General features: G+C 31.3%; 1 protein-coding gene across 3 annotated transcripts; it reads right to left on the bottom strand.

The window, feature by feature from the left end:
• Window positions 1–1,058: 1,058 nt before the first annotated feature.
• LOC143062381 (uncharacterized) lies at window positions 1,059–19,802 on the bottom strand. 3 transcript variants are annotated; one of them, XM_076234091.1, is made up of 10 exons: window positions 19,706–19,802; window positions 16,399–16,561; window positions 13,768–13,997; window positions 11,798–11,945; window positions 11,207–11,421; window positions 9,190–9,450; window positions 8,189–8,230; window positions 7,857–7,964; window positions 3,458–3,558; window positions 1,059–1,963 (listed from the first exon to the last, which is right to left on the bottom strand). In XM_076234091.1, the coding sequence occupies exons 1-10, from the start codon at window positions 19,734–19,736 to the stop codon at window positions 1,736–1,738; spliced, it is 1,527 nt and encodes a 508-aa protein (XP_076090206.1). In that variant the 5' UTR covers window positions 19,737–19,802; the 3' UTR covers window positions 1,059–1,735. The 3 variants fall into 3 exon arrangements, 2 of the variants coding, with proteins under 2 accessions (XP_076090206.1, XP_076090207.1); XM_076234092.1 differs by lacking the exon at window positions 9,190–9,450; XR_012974722.1 differs by lacking the exons at window positions 1,059–1,963; window positions 3,458–3,558 and adding an exon at window positions 7,220–7,583.
• Between the last annotated feature and the right edge of the window lie 2,234 nt (window positions 19,803–22,036).

Genomic DNA, 22,036 nt, shown 5'->3' with positions numbered 1-22,036 from the left:
TTGGATTAGAAGCGGATTGAGAACGGGATTATCGGGATAAATTCGATTAGAAACGGTTGAATATCGACGCTTCCTGAATAATATCTGATTGTTGTCGTGATTAAATTATTTGTTTTACAAATTTTAATGAAAGTTTGAATTTCCATCCACGATTCACAGGATCTTGATCAGACTTTTGACAAATTTTAATCGGGAATAGTCCTGTCAAGGGCGGCAGTAAAAATCGTGAATGTGTGACCCCAGCTTAATGGGCAATAAGAATTAGACATCAGTTTAAACAAAAACAAATAATCTGAATTATTTAGTGCGAGTTTAATTTTGTGTTTCGGGGCGATACGTGATTTTTAAAACGAATATATGGGAAATGAACATGTTCGATATAAAAAAAAAATATTAGGGGGTTCAAAACGTATAAGAGTGAACACATTGACTCTATAATACATACATTTATCAATTATTACATGTTAGTCACACATTCCTAGTTGTTAACAATTTTTTGATGTGTTTGAACTTTTAAATTTGCCATTGGATCAGGGACTTTCCGTTTTGAATTTTCCTCGGAGTTCTGTATTTCTTTGATTTTATTTTTTTCAAAAGTCAGTGCTTTTATGCGTCACAATAAGCTAAAAAAACCGTAAAAAATACGTAGAAAAAATACAGTTGTTTTCCATTCATTTGATGTTTGAGATTATCATTTTGACTAATCCATAGACTTTCTGATTTGAATGTTTCTTGGAGTTCGATATTTTTGTTATTTTACTTTTGTCATACATGAATAATGTTCATTAACACCAGCTTTGTCAGATATTTTATAATCTTGACAGTTATAATTTCGTAAAGAGGTGACCATGTTACTCTGGCGTCCCAAATTATCAAAGGCCTGATATATTTTATGAGTTTTCACGCACGCACACGCGCGTACACACACACACAGATGACTACATGGTGAATACGACTCTCAATAATAACCCAAAAAAGATTATAACGAAGAAAACTTCACTATTACAGTTCATGTAGATTTTATTGAAAAAAAAAACATTAATTCACATAAATTCATAAATCTTCTAATCATTAACAACGGTGTGTTAGTCTACGAAATAACTTTCATGTGACGGTCATATAATATAATATTAAGAATTGTTTATCATTGTCATATCGGGCCTTTTATAGCTGACTATGCGGTATGGGTTTTGCTCATAGTTGAAGGTCGTACGGTGACCTATAGTTGTTAATGTCTGTGTCATTTTGGTCTCTTGTGGACAGTTGTCTCATTGGCAATCATACACATCTTCTTTTTTTATATCTATTACTAACAAGTGAATTTTATCATAAATCTTTCACCCACCTAGCTTATTAAAAGTATGTATCGCAATAGAACGTCAACATTATATGACAAACAAAAGACTATGTTGCGTTTGAAGATAGTCAACATACTTTTGATCATAGAAAACATAATTCTTCCAAAACTAATGTGGCCCATCTTTTGCATTAAATTTGATAGAAGAAGACAGTTCTATAGAAGTTCTAATCTGCAATACAAATGTATAATATATTTTTTTTCTCAATTCGGTGTTTCTGTGGTGAAAAAAATCACTGAGACTATATCTTATGAATATAAACGTTTACAGATAACAATAACCATGTTCTTATATGTACAAACACAATAACTAAAAGTGTTCATCAAAGATCATTACATACTAGACAATTTGTACCAGTAAATACAAAGAAGTCCTCTTCAAAAATCAAAGCTGCTATATGATGGATTTTCAATGTATTCTAGGTGATACATATGGGGTACATAGCTACAATGTCTTTCAGAGACAGCAATTCTTCTCAGCTGGAAGCTTTCCGGAGGCCTATTGATAAAATTGTTTTTATTTATAATTCCGCAAACTACAGGTTTAAATTTTGATAAGGAAACATCTTCCCCATAGTGTGAGTCATTTATCGCACAAGAACTGTCCTGAAAAAATGAAATGAAAGACATAACTTTTCTATTGACTTTAATATAACTAATAAAGTGATATAGTTGGCAGTTGGATCTATCGTTAGTCTCTTTAAAGGACAATGTTAGTTTTTCCGAACTTTCTTAAGACATTACATATTGCGAAATGTACTGTTATTGAGCTAGAGGCTATAAATAGCCTGTGTTGTTTAACAAATTATATGTGTATCTTTAACAATGGACACTCTCATACATTGTGAATTAGAATAAACTAATGACAAACACCTTTCACGTTGATCTTATATTATTGAACACTTGTACTGCTTACAGAGTCGTTCTGTCTTATTTGTTTTTTTTTCCTTAACAAAAACACAAAATAGGTCAAACAATCTTCTAAAGGTAATCCCTCCTTTATCTTGGAAACTATTATATGATAGATAGACACTATAAATAGCAAATATGGTCGGCTCTTAGATCGTATTCATGTTTGCAAGGTAACAAATCGGTAAATCTTTAACAAGAATCAATTGACGACTTCAACTATGCTGATTTATTTGAATTGATCTTATTTTGGTGATAAATTCTTTTTTATAAGATAAATGTAGATATCATAGATTCCAAAATAATAGGTAACAACACTTAAAGGGTAAATGTCGTCATTTAAATGCAAGAGCGAAACATGAAATGGGAATCGGCTAATAATTTCAGTCATAAGCTTTAATCTATAAACCATGCCTTGCTCATCATTTTTGTTTGTTTTCAGTTTTTATCTGAATATTGTAGCATTCATGATTATAGGCAACAACACTAAAATGGTTAAAAATCGTCATTAAAGAGCAATAATTCAATAGAGGAATCGACTGATGATTTAAGTCGATACACTTACATATATTTGTTAAGTTTGTCATCCTGATATTTTTTGCTGTTTTAAGTTTATATCTTTATATAATAGTTTTAAAGACAGTAGGCAAAAAACAAACAAAACAAGTCAAAATCGTCTTTAAATGGCTGTACCTTCAACGAGAAGTCGTTAAAGAATGTTGATGCAATGAGCAACAGGTAGATCTAATCATTTTCAATATTTCTGCACCTTTTAAAACTTCGCTTTTTATAGCGGTTTTTAAGACATAACTTGCATAGTACGCCTATGTTCTATGTTGATCCATGTCGGCTAACTTCAGTTGGTAAGAATGCAGGCGGGTCATCGATAACATTTCTTACACTATATATCCTGATAATCATTGTGGCAAACCGTTGTTAAAATTTTGCCCAGGTGATTCAGAAGATATGTTTTTTGTAAAAGTTAACTGACGACGACGCCGTATGACAGACGACTGACTTCGGCGTACGTTAAGATTTGCCTCAAATGAACAATTGTAGTCCATGATTTTTGTTAAAGAACTCAATTTTTATTTTATTTAAATTCCCCTTTACTCTTCCCGTTATATTAAGCTGTGCTATTATTGTAATTTGGATTAAGTTAAAGCAACTTGAAATTGTAATTATACTTACACCATGTTGTGTTATCTTCATGATTTTAATGATAATTGATCCTATAACCGCCACACCGGCCACGGTTACGACAATGCATGCAACAACAGCAAATGTTTTTCCTAGAAAAAATTAAACATATTAGCAAAGTATTAACTAATAATCCTTGGCTTTGGGGTCATCCTATTCCATGCAGTAAATATATATTCTAAAGACTTTGATGCGTATGCCATTAATATATATTCCCAAACGAGACAGCTTTCACTGTGACAGTCATGGCTACTTTCTAGAAATCAATTGAACCAAGGGTTCCAAATGGTAAAGCAGTTCTTTCGAAAACTTTACGGTCATCACGAGTCGATTGAACAAAAACAAATCAATAGAAGGGCCCATATTTTTAACCAACTTTCTAAGGGTACTTTCAATAATCTATTATCTACAAATTATCAGAAAAGGATGACTGATTGATTTGTATTTGCTTAATACCTAATGACAAGTATTGCAGGTACAATTACATGCAGTTATCAAAGTAAGGCATTAAATTACAACTACTTTTGCAAAGTAATGCATTGAGTTACACTTTTGTAAATTCTATTATTAAGCAAAATAAAATCAACATGAAGTCACATACGATTCTAGCATATGCAGTAACTGTTCCATATACATATTGTATTTAAGCATCAAGTAAAAAGTCTATTCAATACAACTATCTATAATACTAAAATAACGAGGTCCAATTTGTCAGCCGTCATGGAGGGAAAACGACAAATCAAAGAATTTAACTTTAAATATAGCTAATATAGGACAATGGTGTTGATAAAAAATTACACCACTCAAGACCCTTTTGTTTTTCACATATTTAATATTGCCAATAATTAACAAGATCCGGGTCGAATCCGATACCGATACCAATAGTATATTCACCTGTTACCTATTACCTTATCTGAACGTTCCGCATCTGACAGGCGCACAACAAAACGGTGTATTTAGGATTTTGCTATATACACGGGTAATAATCACAGAGTTGACACTACTAAATTCAATCACATATTGTTCCCTATTGTAGTATTTTAATCAGTATGACTTTCTAAGATGACAATATGAATACTAAAAAACTGGCGCATAGGTACAGTTTTCAATTTGTTAGCCGGCATGACGTAAAACAGCGAATCAAAGAATTCAACTTTATTTATAACCATTATAGGACAATGCTGTTGATTAAAAAATACTCCATTCCAGGCCTTTTTGTTTTCCAAATGATTAATATTACCAATAATTGATAAGTTCGAGGTCGACAGGTTCAACCAGAAAGATTTTGAAAGAAGAGAAAACTGTGCATCTTATAATCCGCATGACTTTATCAAATGGCAATACCAATACTAAAATAAGGCTTACGCATAGTAATATACTAGAATTCAGTCACGGACTCGCGATATCACGGGTGTGTTCTAGTTATATTTATAGTAATTTGAAACGAGTGACTGGTGAAAAATAATATTTATCCAATTCTTGAACCAATACATGTATATATCATAAACTTAGTCTTCTGTGCACGATTTAATAATTTTTTACGCATTCATTTTGTATAATCGTCAATTTTCATTTCTCTGTCGTTTGTTATGATGTGAAAATATGGCAGCTAATTAATTGTCGTGTTTCGAAGATTTGTTCACCCAAGAATATTCATATTTGACGAGGACATTCGCTATCAAAATCAACATGCAGTAGAATAATTTATGTTATTCCATATTGGTATTATTTTAGTAGGTTTCTCTATATGAATTGGATTTTGAATAAAAAAGCATATTCACCTGAGAAAGTGTTATTCACCGCGCTAAACGTCACGCGCTTTTACATGCAACGTTATGGTACATTTAAAATGTTTCATGTAAAAAAAAAATGGTATATGTTTGTCATTAGATACATTTTCTTCTCTCGGACTATGGAATAAAACAATTACTGTCTTTTGTTTCGGTAAATATGGGGTTTTATTGACTTTTGAAAAACTGATATTCACTTCGGCCGTCGGCCTCAGTGAATATAATTTTTCAAAAGTCAATAAAATCGCATATTTACCTCATCAAAAGACAGTAATTGTATATTATTGTATAGCAATATAATATTTCCCACAGAACGTAACCAAAAGTTAGCGTGCAATAAATTCTAATATTGCACTAGTGCAAAAAATCTTCAAAATTCATGACGTCATCAACGTTTAAATCTTAGTTTAAACCAATTTTTTACTTCAAATATTATATTGCTATACAATAAAAGGGTTATTGCATGAATATTGGGGAATATTGTCCCTCGTAGAACATATATTGCACTCGCAAGCTCGTGCAATATAAAATTCTACTCGGGACAATATTCCCCAATATTCATGCAATAACCCTATATTATTACCATGTTGATTTTCATTATCCGTTCTTATTGATTGTCGTGTTTTAAAGCCGTAGTTTATGGATTGTCAACTTTATAGTAAACAATCTACAAAGAGGCATGGATATTCAGCACGTGTATAACATGGAATAAGATAATAGTTTATTTCAATGACAGCTCCATGCATATTGCAATCACCTGATTTTTACGAGAAAGGTCACGCTGAGATCACTGAATATGGAAAATACGATTTGATCATTTTTACGCATCCATTTCGTGTAACTTCATAACAAAAAATTCTCGGTCTGTTATGATGCGAAAATATGGCAGTTTATAAATTGTCGTGTTTTGAAGCCGTAGTTTACCAATTGTCACCTGTATAGTAAACAATCAACAAAGAATCATGGACATTGAGCACGTGTATACATATACAATAACATAATAGTGTATTTTAATGACATTTTATGATGTGAAAATATGGCAGCTAATTAATTGTCGTGTTTTGACGCCGTAGTTTATCGATTGGAACATTATACATTTATTTCCCGTGCCTGAGGGTGATATGAAGATTTGTTTACCCAAGAATATTCATATTTGACGTTTGACGAGGACATTCGCTATCAAAATCAACATGCAGTAGAATAATTTATGTTATTACCATGTTAATTTTCATTATCCGTTCTTATTGATTGTCGTGTTTTAAAGCCGTAGGTTATGGATTGTCACCTTTTATAGTAAACAATCTACAAAGAGGCATGGATATTGAGCACGTGTATAACATGGAATAAGATAATAGTTTATTTCAATGACAGCTCCATGCATATTGCAATCACCTGATTTTTACGAGAAAGGTCACGCTGAGATCACTGAATATGGAAAATACGATTTGATCATTTTTACGCATCCATTTCGTGTAACTTCAAAAAAAAAATTCTCGGTCTGTTATGATGCGAAAATATGGCAGCTTATAAATTGTGTTTTGAAGCCGTAGTTTACCAATTGTCACCTGTATAGTAAACAATCAACAAAGAAGCATGGATATTGAGCACGTGTATACATATACAATAACATAATAGTGTATTTTAATGACAGATCCATGCGTATTGCGATCACCGGATTTTTACGAGCAATGTCAAGAAACGAGAAAAAGCGAAATGACAAAGATACTGGAATATTAAACAGATTTTGCTTAACATGAGGCACCTGCCATGTACAAATCCAGTAAAAAGTTTAATTCGTTAGGTCACAATTGAACGGATAATGAAAATCAACATGGTAGTAGCATAAAATGTTCAAACTTTTCTGCAGAGGATGCGAATTTTGACAATTTATGCTTTAATAATAAAAAAAAACATCAACAAACGTTAACACTTTTTGATTAATTTTTATAGAATTTCTCACTGAGTAAAATATATAAATACATAACTATATCAAAAAAGATGTCAACTGTGTTTTCCACTGATAAAGACCTCTCTGTCGTACTTAAGATCAAAATTATACGAATAACATTCAATTTTCCTTGAGGTTACGAATGTTATACACGAATTGTCATTATTAACCTATAATACAAGCAGATGACCCCATGCTTTTCGCCGGGATTCTTATTGCTCTGCCTTTATGTTGAAAAAGTATTGTGAAATTGTTCGGTTCTTATTCTCGTCATCCCTTGTTTTTTGCCATGATGTTGTAATTCTATCTCAACAAATGAGTTTTAATCTCCCCTTGGTATTATCCTCCTGTTTACTGGTCGACGGGTGATGGACGGCGGCTGCAAAATAATGAAGTACAAACAGGCGAAGCTTTAAATGACTACTGACAGAATAGTGTAACTGTTTCCTCCTTTCCTCGATCTTTACGGTCGAGTTTTTCACAACTCTATGTTTTATATACCCTTAACGTATTCGGGAATACCTTACATGACCATTAAGGCGTTTATTTATATGTTGGATATATATGTATGATAACTTTAATTTATGACTGAATTTTTCGTTAAAAGTTAAATTAATAAAGCACTTTACAGTTTTAATAAGACTTTGCTCACCAGTCACAGTTGCAGCAAGATGATCATCAGCATTATCTCCATGGGATGTTGCTTGGTCATTACTGTTATATGAATAACTTAAAGTTATTCTATCCTCATTATCTGTTGCTAAAAAACCCAAAATAAGAGTTTTCTCTATATTTACAGTATAAACATTAGAAACATTGATGAAATGAAATGCATACAACTTATTGACATTTATATTTTATTTCACTTAGACCTATTGAAGTTTATATGAAAAGGCTGTGATCTGGGTGTTTTAAAAAAAAGTTTTTTTTTATATTTAATGACTTGCAATGAAGGGAATACCACACATAAGCTATCATACATACATTGTACAGCTTCTTCTTTTTGCATATAATTACCAGCTATTGCTAAAATTAAATTAAATAGGCGAACTAAAATAACTAAACAACAGATATAATACAATATATAAACAATTTCGGATACATTTTTGAACAATTAGTTCAAAACTACTCTTTAGATATGTACTATAACAATGAATTTAGACTAATTAATATATTTTAGATACCTCAAGAAAATCAGACAATCCAGCCTAAAAAAACATATTACCATCATGAACAAAATAAATGACAAATCTCAAATGTTGAATTCTTTCACTTTGTAAAGCTGTCCCTTTTAGCGTTTACTGGTGGTTTCCGTATTTGCTACTGTACCAACCGTAGGACGAACTGGAAACCGTCATTGAACTTTTGAAAAAATTCATAAATACACGTTAGACCAACGTATGTGGGTTTTTTTTTATCATAATCGAAGAAATTAGGAGCATTTTAAGCTACAATTATGTATCAATTTCACTTCGATATGTTTGTTTTAACTTCGAGCAGTATAGTGTGTACTCGATTATGTTTTCAACAATTGTTTCAAGTAACCGTTGCACAAACGGTTCTTATTTAGAGTTATTTACCCTGATATTGCATAGTCAAATAGAAGCTAAAATATAAGACATCAATGGATGAGTTTTGTTTGCTGTATAATTAACAGCATATGATGAATAGGTTGACATTTTTAGGGTAGGATTTAAGAAAACATGATCAAATAAGAGCCATTCTAACAGACAAAATCTATTGTACAAAAACATCTAGGCAAGTCAGTATTTAAAACAATTTTGACAACGTTTTTGACAGATTATACAATCAATCTGTACTTATGGTTTATATTTTTCTCAGTCGATAATAAATGTCCATTATTATAGTTAAATGAGTTACTGGGTTTTTTTTTGTATTTTTTATTTCTAGTAAAAGCCTGAAGACATAAAAGATACATATCATATCAACTCTTCCTTTTTACTTAACATTACGAGCATGCATACCATGTACTAAGGTACGATCAACAGTATCCCAATCGGAGCTAAATTGCCAGACATATTGCTGAATTACGCTAGGGAACCTTAATTCCGTAAAACGGCAGCTCGAATTTGCTCTATTATAACCAAAGCCATTACATGCAAAACCATTCTTTATCATTTCAATGCACTGATCCTGACACTCCGTTATAGTATAGGACTGACCATCGTATTTGAGAACATTGCTGTCTAAAATCATTTTTTCTATTCTATCAAAATAAAACTCATCTGCAAAAATAGACACCAAATGATTAAATTGAATTAGAAAAAAACTTTTCTTTGCACATTTTGGAATCTTTGAAAACACCTTTGTCTATCTATTTCAGTTATATTGTTCATTAAACGTAAAAATCAAGATAGTCAACTCGTACCGTTACTATTCAATACCAATCAAAATTTAGCTCCATTCAGCAACAAATCAGCAGCGCCTGAATATAGAATTTTTATACATATATTGATACGAGATCCAGTGCTTACATTTCCTATCATGATTTCCTTGATAGATGGTTCATGCTGACACAGATATTTTTTCACAAGGGTGTCAATTGATTTAATTGAAGGTTCCCCTTTTCAGTATGTTTGCGGTCTTATACCAGTATAGTTTTCTCATCTGTCGTTTTACCTATTTTGTTGTATTCTCGATTGTGACACATGAAAGGAATTGGCATTCGTCCAGATAGAAAAGGAAAATGGTATCAATTAAAAAATTTCCTCCAAAGACATTTACATTTCCCTCTTAAATAACCCCGTCGCATTTTTACGTCTGTCCCAAGTCAGGAGCTTCTGACCTTTGTTAGTCTTGTATCATTTATGTTAGTTTCTTGTGTATAATTCGGAGTATAGTATGACGTCCATTTTCACTGAACTAGTATTCAATTTTGTTACAGGGCCAGCTGAAGGACGACTTCGGGTGCGGGAGTTTCTCGCTGCATTGAAGACCCATTGGTGGACTTCGATTGTTGTCTGCTCTATGGTCGGATTGTTGTCTCTTTGACCTTTTTCTCATTTCCATTCTCAATTTTATTATGAAACACAAATAGAATTTCAAAAATTGGACAGAATTTTAGAAAACAAATTAAGCAAAAGACAACAAATGCTGTACTATATCTTTTACTATATACAAGACAACAAATTCAAAATGTTGAGATGGAAATAGCTGCATTACATTCTACCAACCAAAATGAAATGAAATATTGATAAATAAGGTAGGCAAATATGAAGACTTCCATAATCTGGTTGCAGCAAAAATTAAATGATCTTCTTGAAATTTATAATATATTATCTTAATTTTATTTAGCATAAAATTGAAATTGAAAATGGAAATGGGGAATGTGCCAAAGAGACAACAACCCGACCGTAGAAAAAACAACAGCAGAAGGTCACCAACAGGTCTTCAATGTAGCGAGAAATTCCCACACCCGGAGGCGTCCTTCAGCTGGTCCCTAAACAAATAAATACTAGTTCAGTGATAATGAACGCCATACTAATTTCCAAATTGTACACAAGAAACTAAAATTAAAATAATACAAGACTAACAAAGGCCAGAGGCTCCTGACTTGGGACAGGCGCAAAAATGCGGCGGGGTTAAACATGTTTGTGAGATCTCAACCCTCCCCCTATACATCTAGCCAATGTAGAAAAGTAAACGCAGCATATATGTCATTAGCTACACTATTATATATATTTTGTGTACTAACAAGTACTAACCTTACCACTGATATGCTTTATACTTACGTTAACGAGGCCGGGATAAGCTACCGGTACTTTTTTGTAACAAATGCAAAATTAAAATAAAAAAATATAACACTGAATAAAAAAAAAAGAAAAAAGAAACGATTTTCCTCTCGACACATCCGGGCCCTCCTCTTTTAGAGTTCTTTTTTTTCTTTTCAGATTTCTTAGATATGTTTTTATTTTTTTATCATTTATAACAAAGAAAGTTTAAATGATATGGCTTTGGTTCTAAGTAAAACACCTGACTTACTTGTGGGTTTCATGCATATAAATCCATACGTAGCTCCATTGCACGAATCTGTTGCCAATTGGTATTTAGGGAAGCTTTTATTTTGTCTTTTTACAATAAGGTAAACACAACCTGTTTGATTATTTACCACTTCATCAAAATAATCCATCTTTGAAATCTCAAAATTTTCGACAATATTCCCTGATGCATAATGACCAGTCCAAAACTTAGTTAGCCTAGAACAGTAAACACCATGATTATTTTTTATATACAGGAATAACTTTACAAAAGTCGAACTCTTTGTAGAAACTACCAGTCTTGCAAGTAGTATTTTTTAGTAAAAGTTAGCAAATAACGTTAACTAGGTTCTTTTTACTTCCTTTTATAATATGATTATATTTTAACGTTCAAATTATATTAACTAGTAATCTTGAAATTGAGTCTTCGATTTTGATATGAAGTATTTATTTTTACAGTTTTTCTAATTGACGATAACATCTGAGCATCGTGTCATTCTGTTCACGGGTTGATACAATAAAGGTTGAACATTTTTTTCATACTTTTTTTACTTTCTTATTGAAAAAATAGTAAAATGAAGAAATGTGTAAGTACCCTGATGAAATCCATGCTGTTTTCTCAAAACTTTTATATATGCCATTCGAATGAGTAAGGTTTACTAAACTCCCTCCTTCTTTTGCACAATAGTTTTCTGCTGTGTACCATGTAACCGCTTCTTCATACAATGTAGCATTCACACAGTCTGAGATGTCAGAAGCATTTTATTTAGATTAATTAAACCATACTATATATTTCTATTTTTAGAAGAAAAAAATGTTTATTCATCACACAGAAAAATGTATACAATATTTTTCCAGTTCAAGTTGTGAATTTCAAAAAATAGAAAGAAGAGAAACATACACAGACCAACAAATTTGTATAGCTTCTTTTTATTCTTCATAAGGAGCTCCTGTAAGTAGTCTGTCTCATTCGAACAACATGTACTTCAAACGTATTATATACTTGTCAATCAAGAAATTGAACATCTTAATAATGTCAGTTGAGGAGATTTTAATATCTCTGAAAAAAAATTTTCTGTATCTTTGTTGGCCCTAACAAATGCTTTATGTTCCCACCTCTAAATGTGATTCTGAATATAAAGTTCGATTTTATACGTTATTGTCACTATTGAATGTCTGTTATGGAGTGTATATCATCTTGTACATTCATCAAAATTATTACATTGTGTTCGAGTTTTATAATGTGATATTGCTTTCAATTCGGCTTCTGAATATTGAGGATTTTTAAATAAAACTGTTCGAGTAATCAATTTCGTGAAAGTTCATTTGCCATGGTCTTCCTCAGACTTATCATATTTCAGTCAAATTTTTAACATTAATTATACATGTACATCAAAGCATATCATATATATGTATTCCTCGTACATTGTACCTGATTTATACATATGGGTAGTTTCCTTCTTTTTGGCATACTGGACTTTCCGATTATGTTTATTTGTTTTGTTAGTTTTTTTATTTATTTATTTTTTATTTCACCACTCTTTCATTCGAACTTCACGGGTAGTTGCGTTAAATGTTTAAAATATAGCACTTGAGAAAAACAGAAATTATATAGTTTGTACAAAAGTAGGGAAAAGTAAAATAATAAAAATACCGAACTAAGAGGAAAATTCAAAACGGAAAGTCCGTAATCAAAAGGCAAAATAAAAAGCTTTAACACATCAAACGAAATGATAACAACTGTCACTTTCCTGACGTGGTACATACATTTTCTTAAGAAGACAGACACTCTTGTTCTATGATTAATTTTCGTCACACTTTTTTGTCAATTATTTCTGACAATATAGGAATACACTATTTTACCGATAAAACATCGTATATCAATTATCACTGGGTCGATGCCACTGCTGGTGGACGTTTCGTCCCCGAGGGTATCACCAGCCCAGTAGTCAGCACTTCAGTGTTGACATGAATATCAATCGTATTGTCATTTTAATAATTTTCTGTATACAAAACTTTGAATCTTCCTAAAAACTAAGGATTTTCTTATCCTAGGAATAGATTACCTTTTTGAAATTTTGGGTCCTCAATGCTCTTCAACTTCGCACTAGTTTGGCTTCATAACTATTTTGATCTGAGCGTCACTGATGAGTCTTATGTCGGCGAAACGCGCGTCTGATGTATAAAATTATAATCCTGGTACCTTTCATAACTATTTACAGTGATAATGCATCAAATTTAAAGTTAAAAAGAATCACATTCAATAATCAATATTATTGATTCACCTGCTTTAATTACACTTTTTTTGGACTTTAAAACTGTTATTATACATTTTAAAGTTATATGAAATTTTGTTAAAATATACTTTCAAATCAATTATTTGTATTTCTAAAAAGTAAACACACACAGTTTTTCCTATCACCCCTTATTCTACAATGGACATTGTACGACAGTGAAAATAAACTAACTGGATTCGCACTTTAAATACACTGCATAAATATAACAACAGCAAAACAAGAATAGAAAAAAAAACATTATAAGAAAAAATAATAAACAAATAATTACCCGGACATATCATACCAAAATGACAACAACCCATGGTTTTCAAGTTGTCATTACAATCTAACGGAACCCATCCAACTGTGTCATTGGTTAGATAAAAAATAGCATAAATACAGAGGGTAGATTCGTCAACAGATTGAACGTCATCACTATGTGGAAATTCGCTGAAGTATGTTTTTCCTTCGTCATAACGCTGTTTATTGACACGATGCTTAGTCCATGTTAATACTTCACTAAAATAGAACATTTTGAAGTGAAAAAAATGCTATGCTAAAGCCTAAATCAAAGAGCTGAATAGCTCTGAGGGGAAAGACGGCCCTTGTTTCTATTTATTTTTAAAAAAAAATGGGGGGGGGTATCTTTTGATTGTCTTCATATACAGAATAAAAAAAGAACAGCTAGAACATGTAGAAAGGTTGACAATATTGAAATCAATTGTTGGTTAATGCAATTTCGTTTCCTAAGTTTAGGATTCAATTTTGACCAATTGAAGAGATCTGCATCTTTTAAATCTAAACATTTGATTAAAGTTGATAGTTAATTATTTAAAATTCACCTGAATTCTGTCATTTAACAACAACTACAATATTTGAAATCTTAATTGTGTACCACTGAACTGCAGGCTATGGCCATTTTCAATTTTTTGTGACAGTACTCTAAGATTTTTAATCTTTTTCTTAAGAAAGTTAGGACTGAAAAATCTATTCAGTTTTAAATTTCCATTGATAAAGTTCCCAGTTACAACTCTCATCACAGAGATATAGGTACTAATAAAAAAAATTATGAATGATGTAAACTGTGTGAAGCTTGTTTCCAAATCCTACATTTTGAAATATTTATAAATTTCATGAATAAATAGGTTTAAACTTCAAAATGCAACATTTTTAATCTATTTTTTTTTACCATTACAATGATTATGTTGGTACACAAAATTTAGTTTTAATGGAAGACTACTAATCATATACTAAATGTCACATTTTAAGTGTTCAGATACATTAACTTTTATTTTTAACGGATAATTACTCATCAATTGAGGTGCTGCAGAATTTTACAGAAAAAAAAATCGTTTCTCTCCCCCAATCTCATGTATCCCCACGGCCTTTGTTTGCTTTCAAAGTCGTTGACCTACAAATTAAAGTATTACATGTTGATGTTTGAATCATCTACAGCAAACATAATTATGTTTAAATTTAACAAATACCAATTTTTAATTAGTGCACGATCTCTGAGAATGATTTAAATAACCAGTGAAGGATATCTATGCTTCTGCGTAGTGTGGCATTCCAACAATGACGTCACTATAAAATATTATGTAGGTTGGATATATTTATAATATCTCGTCATACCGATTTTCCGGATTGTAAAAGAAACGTAAATAGTGTAAAGGAGAGCTTAAGATACGATAATTTCGCGAGAAACAGAATGAAAATGTGAAAAAAAGTGTTTAAAGTCAATATATTCATTTGTGTGTCTCCTTCTCATCAATCTCAGAAAGACTTGTTGGGGTGTTTTCCACACGATAAAAACAAAATGAATGATGTGAGGGGATGTCACTCTGGTCAATCACATAGGGATTGACGGCTTGAAGCTGTCTTTTCCCAAAAAAAACTTCATAATTTTAGATAATAACATTAATGATGATTTCAAATACCATAATCAGATAGGAAATTCAGTTACAAAAAAATAACCACATTGATAAATTAACTTAAATTAACTTAAATTATTTTTTTTATGCATATCATCAAGCACCTTATTTAAAGGTCGTAAGCTGTTTTCCTTTATTTAATGTTTTCAAAATCAAATATCAGCTGTATGTGTTTTGTCAATTTGTGTTCAAATAGTGCCAACCTTAATTCATATTTTTATTGCCCTACTAACTAAACCACAGAACTAAGAAAGGATATAGCTAGACATTTCTCCATTTGATTTTATATTTTGACGATTGTCTTTAAGTCGTTTTTAAGATAATAACCGTCCGGGAATACGAATTTCATAACTAGATACCAATATCCTTTCTCCTGGAAACGAACAAGTTGAAAATCAATATGTTTATTTTGGAACTTATACAACGGAAAATATTTGTGTTTTGCTAACGTTCAAAGGTATTATAAATAAAAAAAAATTATTAAAGCGCCGTAAGCCATGTAACATTTCACAAAAAGTGGTATTCATACTTAAAATTATAACACCAACTTCATTCGTAGATCTAGATATAGGCACTCTTTGTATATCTATTGCAATGCAGATGCATAAACAAAAATTGTTTTCCTAAGGACATCAATTTAGACTTATATGGTGCATACATTATTATGGTCTTTAATTAGGAAAACTAAATAATCAAACTAAATGTATTCCTTATCAGAAAAATTAACTTCCAATTTGTTGTTCATTCGTAAATTATGTTTCCAATACCTCAAGCAAAGTTGGTCTGTAATTCACAATTGGGAATTTGAAGCCAATAACCCATACTAATACCTTTAAAAGGGTCATATTCGATGACGTTAGATAACATTTACTCAAAGAATAAGCTTATTTAAAAAATGTCTTTGCAGCGATTTATTTTCCAAAATGTCTGAGTTGCTTTTTTGCAGATATGATGATTTTGCAAAAGAAAAAGTACTACATAATAATTACTCCTTGTTCGCTGTAAGTTGACTTGCTCTAAACATATGCATAAGGGATTCCTGAAAACCAGTTGTCATGTACAGAAGAGTACCATTTAAATCAGCGCAAAACTGACTTGTCTTTTCACCGGTTGACATAGCTTCTGGCCAACATTTAACATTTCCGTTTACACCTAAAACAAAAGTATGAAAACATAACAATCAATTATCGTAAATCATTCGGCGTATAATAACTGACGACAGGAACAAGTTATCTAAAAAAAATCGATCGGGCAAGTACCTTTTCATCTCTTGTTACCCACAATAATGGGTTAACGCATGTGATCTGTCAAGATATACCGTCATCGTTTCATTAACTGTATCTTGATAGTTGATCGAAATTAAAGTACATGTAAAGAGGAGACAACTCTAGTTTACTGATGTTCAGGTGCCCTAAATTCTTGATTTGGAGTATACAAATCCAGATAAAAGAAATGAGTGAAATTCTTGACCTTTTATACTGAGAAGAGACCGGATAGGTCTGCTGGTAAGGCATCGACAGTAATGCATGCATCAATTGGATGAAGAGTTGTCTCATTGGCAATCATACCACATTTTCCTATATCTATCATCCGCTATGCTAATCGTTACTCAAATAAAAATGTAACGAAAGGGGGGAAAACAGCACAATCTTTATATTAACAGATCATGCAAACATTAAAGTATCTTAAGATCTTTGACCACAGATATATACCTCTCGAGAGTAGGAATCAGATATATTGGTCTATCAAATCTGATGATGACGCAAAATTTATCAAGTTTAGTCTTTCTTTCTAGTGATTATGATTGAGGAGTTGTTTTAGTCTGAAACACATCGTTGTCAATGAAATTCGTTTGACTTGGACAAGCACTTTTTAATATGCTACTGCTTCGAAATGGGAAGATTCATGACCATGAACAAACTAGGATCGCCGCGTTTGTCATCATATCTACTTTTAAGTCGACTATTTCAAGTTGATGTTATGTATCTTCAAGTTTCTGCAGTATACTCAATTTCAAATTCCCGTTGATATATATATTATATATATGAGGTGCAAGCACTTGTAAACAAAATCAATTTGGAGCTTGAATTATACAGCTTAACTTATCATTTTCATTTTTTAAAAAGGTTTTGTTTTAGTTTTAAACAAAGTATAGTCTTTCAGTTGACGTGGGAAAAAAGTTTCTACTGTAATATCAACTGTTCGGAAAAAAATAGGCGATAGAAGTTAACTGATGCTATCTCGTAGATCAATTGACGATTCATGCAAGGCATTAAACGAAAACAATTAACTAAACAAGAACGGAAAATGGCCGATTCGAAACTCATAAGTCAAAAACAAACTTACACTGCAACGTCATTGCGAAAATAACTAAGAACGAGGTAAAAAATAACAACAGTTTATTAAACACTACATATAAGAACTGAACAACACGAATACCATTAAATTGTAAGACTCTTTAGAATATGTGTTGTCCACTGTACGTCCAATGTTTCATTTATTTGTTTTTATATTAAAAGAATTAAAGTCTCATAAGTGACAGCTTATTGGTAATAAAATTAACACACTTTATAAAAAATATTTACTGTAACAGATAAGTATTATGATAATGCATTTGTCTTTGGGACAAACATATCCGAACATTAAAATATATTGAAAATATATTTTGTTAAATATTATAAGGACTAAAAGGATAGTTTAACCCGGAAAAGAAATCGGAAAAATACATAAGGGAGAACGATGCCTTAATGTGAAATGTCTTCTTCAATTTTATAACAGAAAATTTCAATTAAAAATAATCCGTATTTTCATACCATACAAAGTATATCTTAACCACAAAGACCCATAGTTTCTCGTATATTATTAGTTACACAGTAAATTCCATATGGGGTGAGAGCGAAGCTCGAATCCCAAATGGAATTTACTGACCCATATCTATATATCGTATTAGGTCACTAGCACACCGTGTAACAAATTTATCTTACCGACTGTCTTCACATGTGGCATTTTGACTATTGGCCTATCAAAGTGATTAAGTCTTCAACACCATGGATTCATTTCTTTTCGAGAAAAAATCTTGCAAATTCAAGGATATAAGAGAGGGACGAAATATACCAAACTTATAAATAGAAAAAAAATGACAACGCCATGGCTATGAAAATGAAAAAGACAAACAGACAAACAATTGTTCACATGACACAACATAGAAAAACTAAAGAATAAGCTACACGAACCCCACCAAAATCTAGGGGTGAACTCAGGTGCTCCGGTGGTTTTGGCAAAGTTAACATACATTTCTTTACAAACTTTCTGATTCGTTGAACATTTAAATTTGTAGATCGCCTGTAACCACGAAATCCAGGAAAATTAGTACCCAACGAATATTAATGAATCCACAGTACTAAGGTTTAACATGTTAACGAATCTACTTCCATTTGTCTATACAAAAAACAAATGCCAACAAGAACAACGTTAACGTGTTAGTTTTAAATTTGTTTTATGAATGTATTTCAGTTTCTTCGTCTGTTAATGTCTTTAAGATTTCTTTTTTATTTTGAAAAGGAAGCAACTCTTTACTACCCCTATGTTTGCTAACTCTATATTGTAAGTAACCATTTTTATTGTAGGGAATCCTATACTGAATATATATAATCAACACGTGTTATCCGTCAACCAATTATACCCCCATTAATCTACAGGAGGTAAGATGACCTAGTGACCTATAAAATGAATATGGGATCAGTTAATTCCCCATATGGAATTAACTGACCCCATTTATATCGTATAAGGTTACTATCACATAATGCAACGAATTAAGTTTACCGACTATCTTAACATGTGGTATTTAGACTAGCGGCCTATCAAAGTCCGGTGATCATGATTCAATAATGTAAGTATCAAGAACTGATTTCCATTAGTTTATACAAAAACAAATACCAATAATAACAACTTTCTAACTTTAAATATGAAAGCTAGTTCAAAGCCAATTACAACTTATAAATAAATCAATCAAAAAGTTTTAAACAAACTTAGTGATAGGACGTCTTATACAGTCCGAGAATCACCTTGCGCTCTGCAATAAGAACATGTATATACAAAACGAAAGACGACAAAAGTACAAACGATAGATTTCAATTCAACGTTATAATACTGGATCTGATGAGATGGAGTTATTTCACTTTCCATTTCAGATCTAGCTATTGGTACCTTCTGTCACCGGTTAAAAGTTAAAAAATAATAAATTATTATAACAAAATATTTTGAACCAAAAAGGAATAATTAAAAATGGTGTCTTACCGATAAAAAGATAGATGATAACCAACAGCATATCATAAATAATTGGCACCTGAAAAATAAAATGAAATATATTTTAATGTCATGACCCTTAAAGTATATTATTACAAACAAAGGGAAAGATAAAGAATGCAGATACCTTTGTAAAATGTAAAGTCACAAAAATATTTAACTCCGAGAAAAATTCAAAATGGATAGCCCCTAATCAAATGGCAAAATCTGTATATGTCTTTGACATTACACAATGATGTTTCAAACTTTGACAATTTTATACTTCAGGATGTGTTTATCATTCTTTGATGCGGTCATCACATTACGTGATGAGGTTAAACTACGTGACCATTTCAGAAAAAAAAATATGTGTTATTTCGACGTTGATATGATAATAACAAGATATATCTAAATATCAAATAATGATATGATATCATTTGGCTAATATATAATTATGCATCCTGGTCTTTCTAAAGGCTATACAAGTACATGCACGCATTAATGTATATGTATACAGACTAACAAATAACTAGATTTCAATTTTAATCCTCTAAATAAATAAAAAAAAATTTTAAGGCTTATTCTTGAATAAACAAAAATTTCCAGAATATATAAAATAATAAAGCAAGTAAACTATGTATTGTCATTAATCAATAATTATTTGTGTCTTTTATCCTTTTCTATTTTTTTCATGGTGTTGTCAGTTTATCCTTTAATCATAAATTTCAATATTCTCTAGGTATCTTTCGCCTCTCTTTTATTTATTTTCTATATACATACTTACAGAGGCAGTCACGATTATACTTTTCTGTTCCATGTCGTTTTACAGAATAGTTGTATTATTAAAAGAAAGAAAAGGTACCATGCATTCTTATAAAGGATGTAAAAAGTTTCGGTCTATTATCTATAATGAATATGCACAGAATTAACCTGCATTGGTTCCTTTTTTATGATATATCACTTAACGATTATAAAATAGCGAATTGCATTTCCTTGTTATCAGGTTCTGATGACATATGCATATTTTCATTAGCGATATCTACCCGAAAAAAAAAATCTATGTCTTTACTGAGTTTATAAATTATAAAGAAGACAACTGTCATATTGCAGACACTTACGTAAAAATAAAACAGACAAAACATGTTTTGTTTTGTTTATTACGATTTATTGGTCATGAAAACATTGTCAAAATCAACTTTTTATCACGTCAAATAGAAAATATGATTGAATCTTTTTTAATTTACTACAGCAGTACATATCTTATTTAAAATCAGGCTTTAAATACACTCATCATAGATACCAGGATTAAATTTTGTATTTACGCCAGACACGCGTTTCGTCTACAAAAGACTCATCAGTGACGTGAAAAATCCAAAAAAGTTAAAAGGGCCAAATAAAGTACGAAGTTGAAGAGCATTAAGTACCAAAATTCCAGTTCTGCCAAATACAGCTAAGGTTATTTATTCCTGAGGTAGAACATCTACGTATTGTTACCTGTATAAAACTTCATATCACCAGAATATTGTCTGTTTTTAGATGGTTGAGAAACTGTATTAACCATGATTGAGACTTGCACTATAGTACGTCAGACGCCCGCTTTGTCTGCATAAATACTTCAGTGGCTCTCCAAATCAAAACAGCTGGAAGGCAAAAACGATTATAAAGTTAAAAAGCATTGAAAACTAATCTTCGTTCAAAAATGTCTAGTATATATGCCCTGGGACAGACAAATGTTTTATCGGACTTTTGTAGACGATTCGCCCATCAAGCGTACACAGTTTCAATCTCCTGGTATCTATGATGAGTATATACCATTGCTAAGATCAGAGAGGAAATCACAAAATTCTATAAACTTACCGGAACCATATTAGTAATTTAGGTTGCATAAAGCCTTTTTAAATCAGTTTTAATTAATTACATAACTAGATATTCTAAACTATATATAAGTAACAAGATATGGTGTGAGTTCCAAGGAGACTACTCTCAATCCAAGTCACAATGTTCAAACAGTTAACAACTTTAGGTCAAAGTACGTCCTTTAACACAAAGCTTATGATATGTTTGATTTTTTGAATTCTGAATCATTAATGAAGTTGCATTTATAAAATCTAGCAAATATGTAAAAGCGGCGGTTCTTGTTTTGTCAAAGTAAAAATAAATTAAATTTCATCGTTTGAAAAATACAATGACCCGTGTTAACTGTTTAATTTTGGTTCTTTCGAAAAACATGTTGAAAATCATTAATTCTGAAAGTGCTGACTTATTTACAATAGGATTAAAAGATGAGTGTTTAGATGAACTATCGATTTATTGCTATATGCAACTGTTTTAAATTGAAATGTC

The sequence above is a fragment of the Mytilus galloprovincialis genome, chromosome 2 (assembly GCF_965363235.1).
Source record: "Mytilus galloprovincialis chromosome 2, xbMytGall1.hap1.1, whole genome shotgun sequence".
Lineage (NCBI taxonomy): Eukaryota > Metazoa > Mollusca > Bivalvia > Mytilida > Mytilidae > Mytilus > Mytilus galloprovincialis.
This window is presented reverse-complemented; position numbering and strand designations above follow the sequence as displayed.

Coding starts and splice junctions, on each gene's coding strand:
- LOC143062381 (XM_076234091.1), bottom strand. CDS start 19,736: ATGCTGTTGGTTATCATCTATCTTTTTATCG. Junction 7,965..8,188: donor AAAAGAAGAAGCTGTACAAT/GTATGTATGATA, acceptor TGGGTTTTTTAG/CAACAGATAATGAGGATAGA. Junction 1,964..3,457: donor TGAAGATAACACAACATGGT/GTAAGTATAATT, acceptor TCATTTTTTCAG/GACAGTTCTTGTGCGATAAA.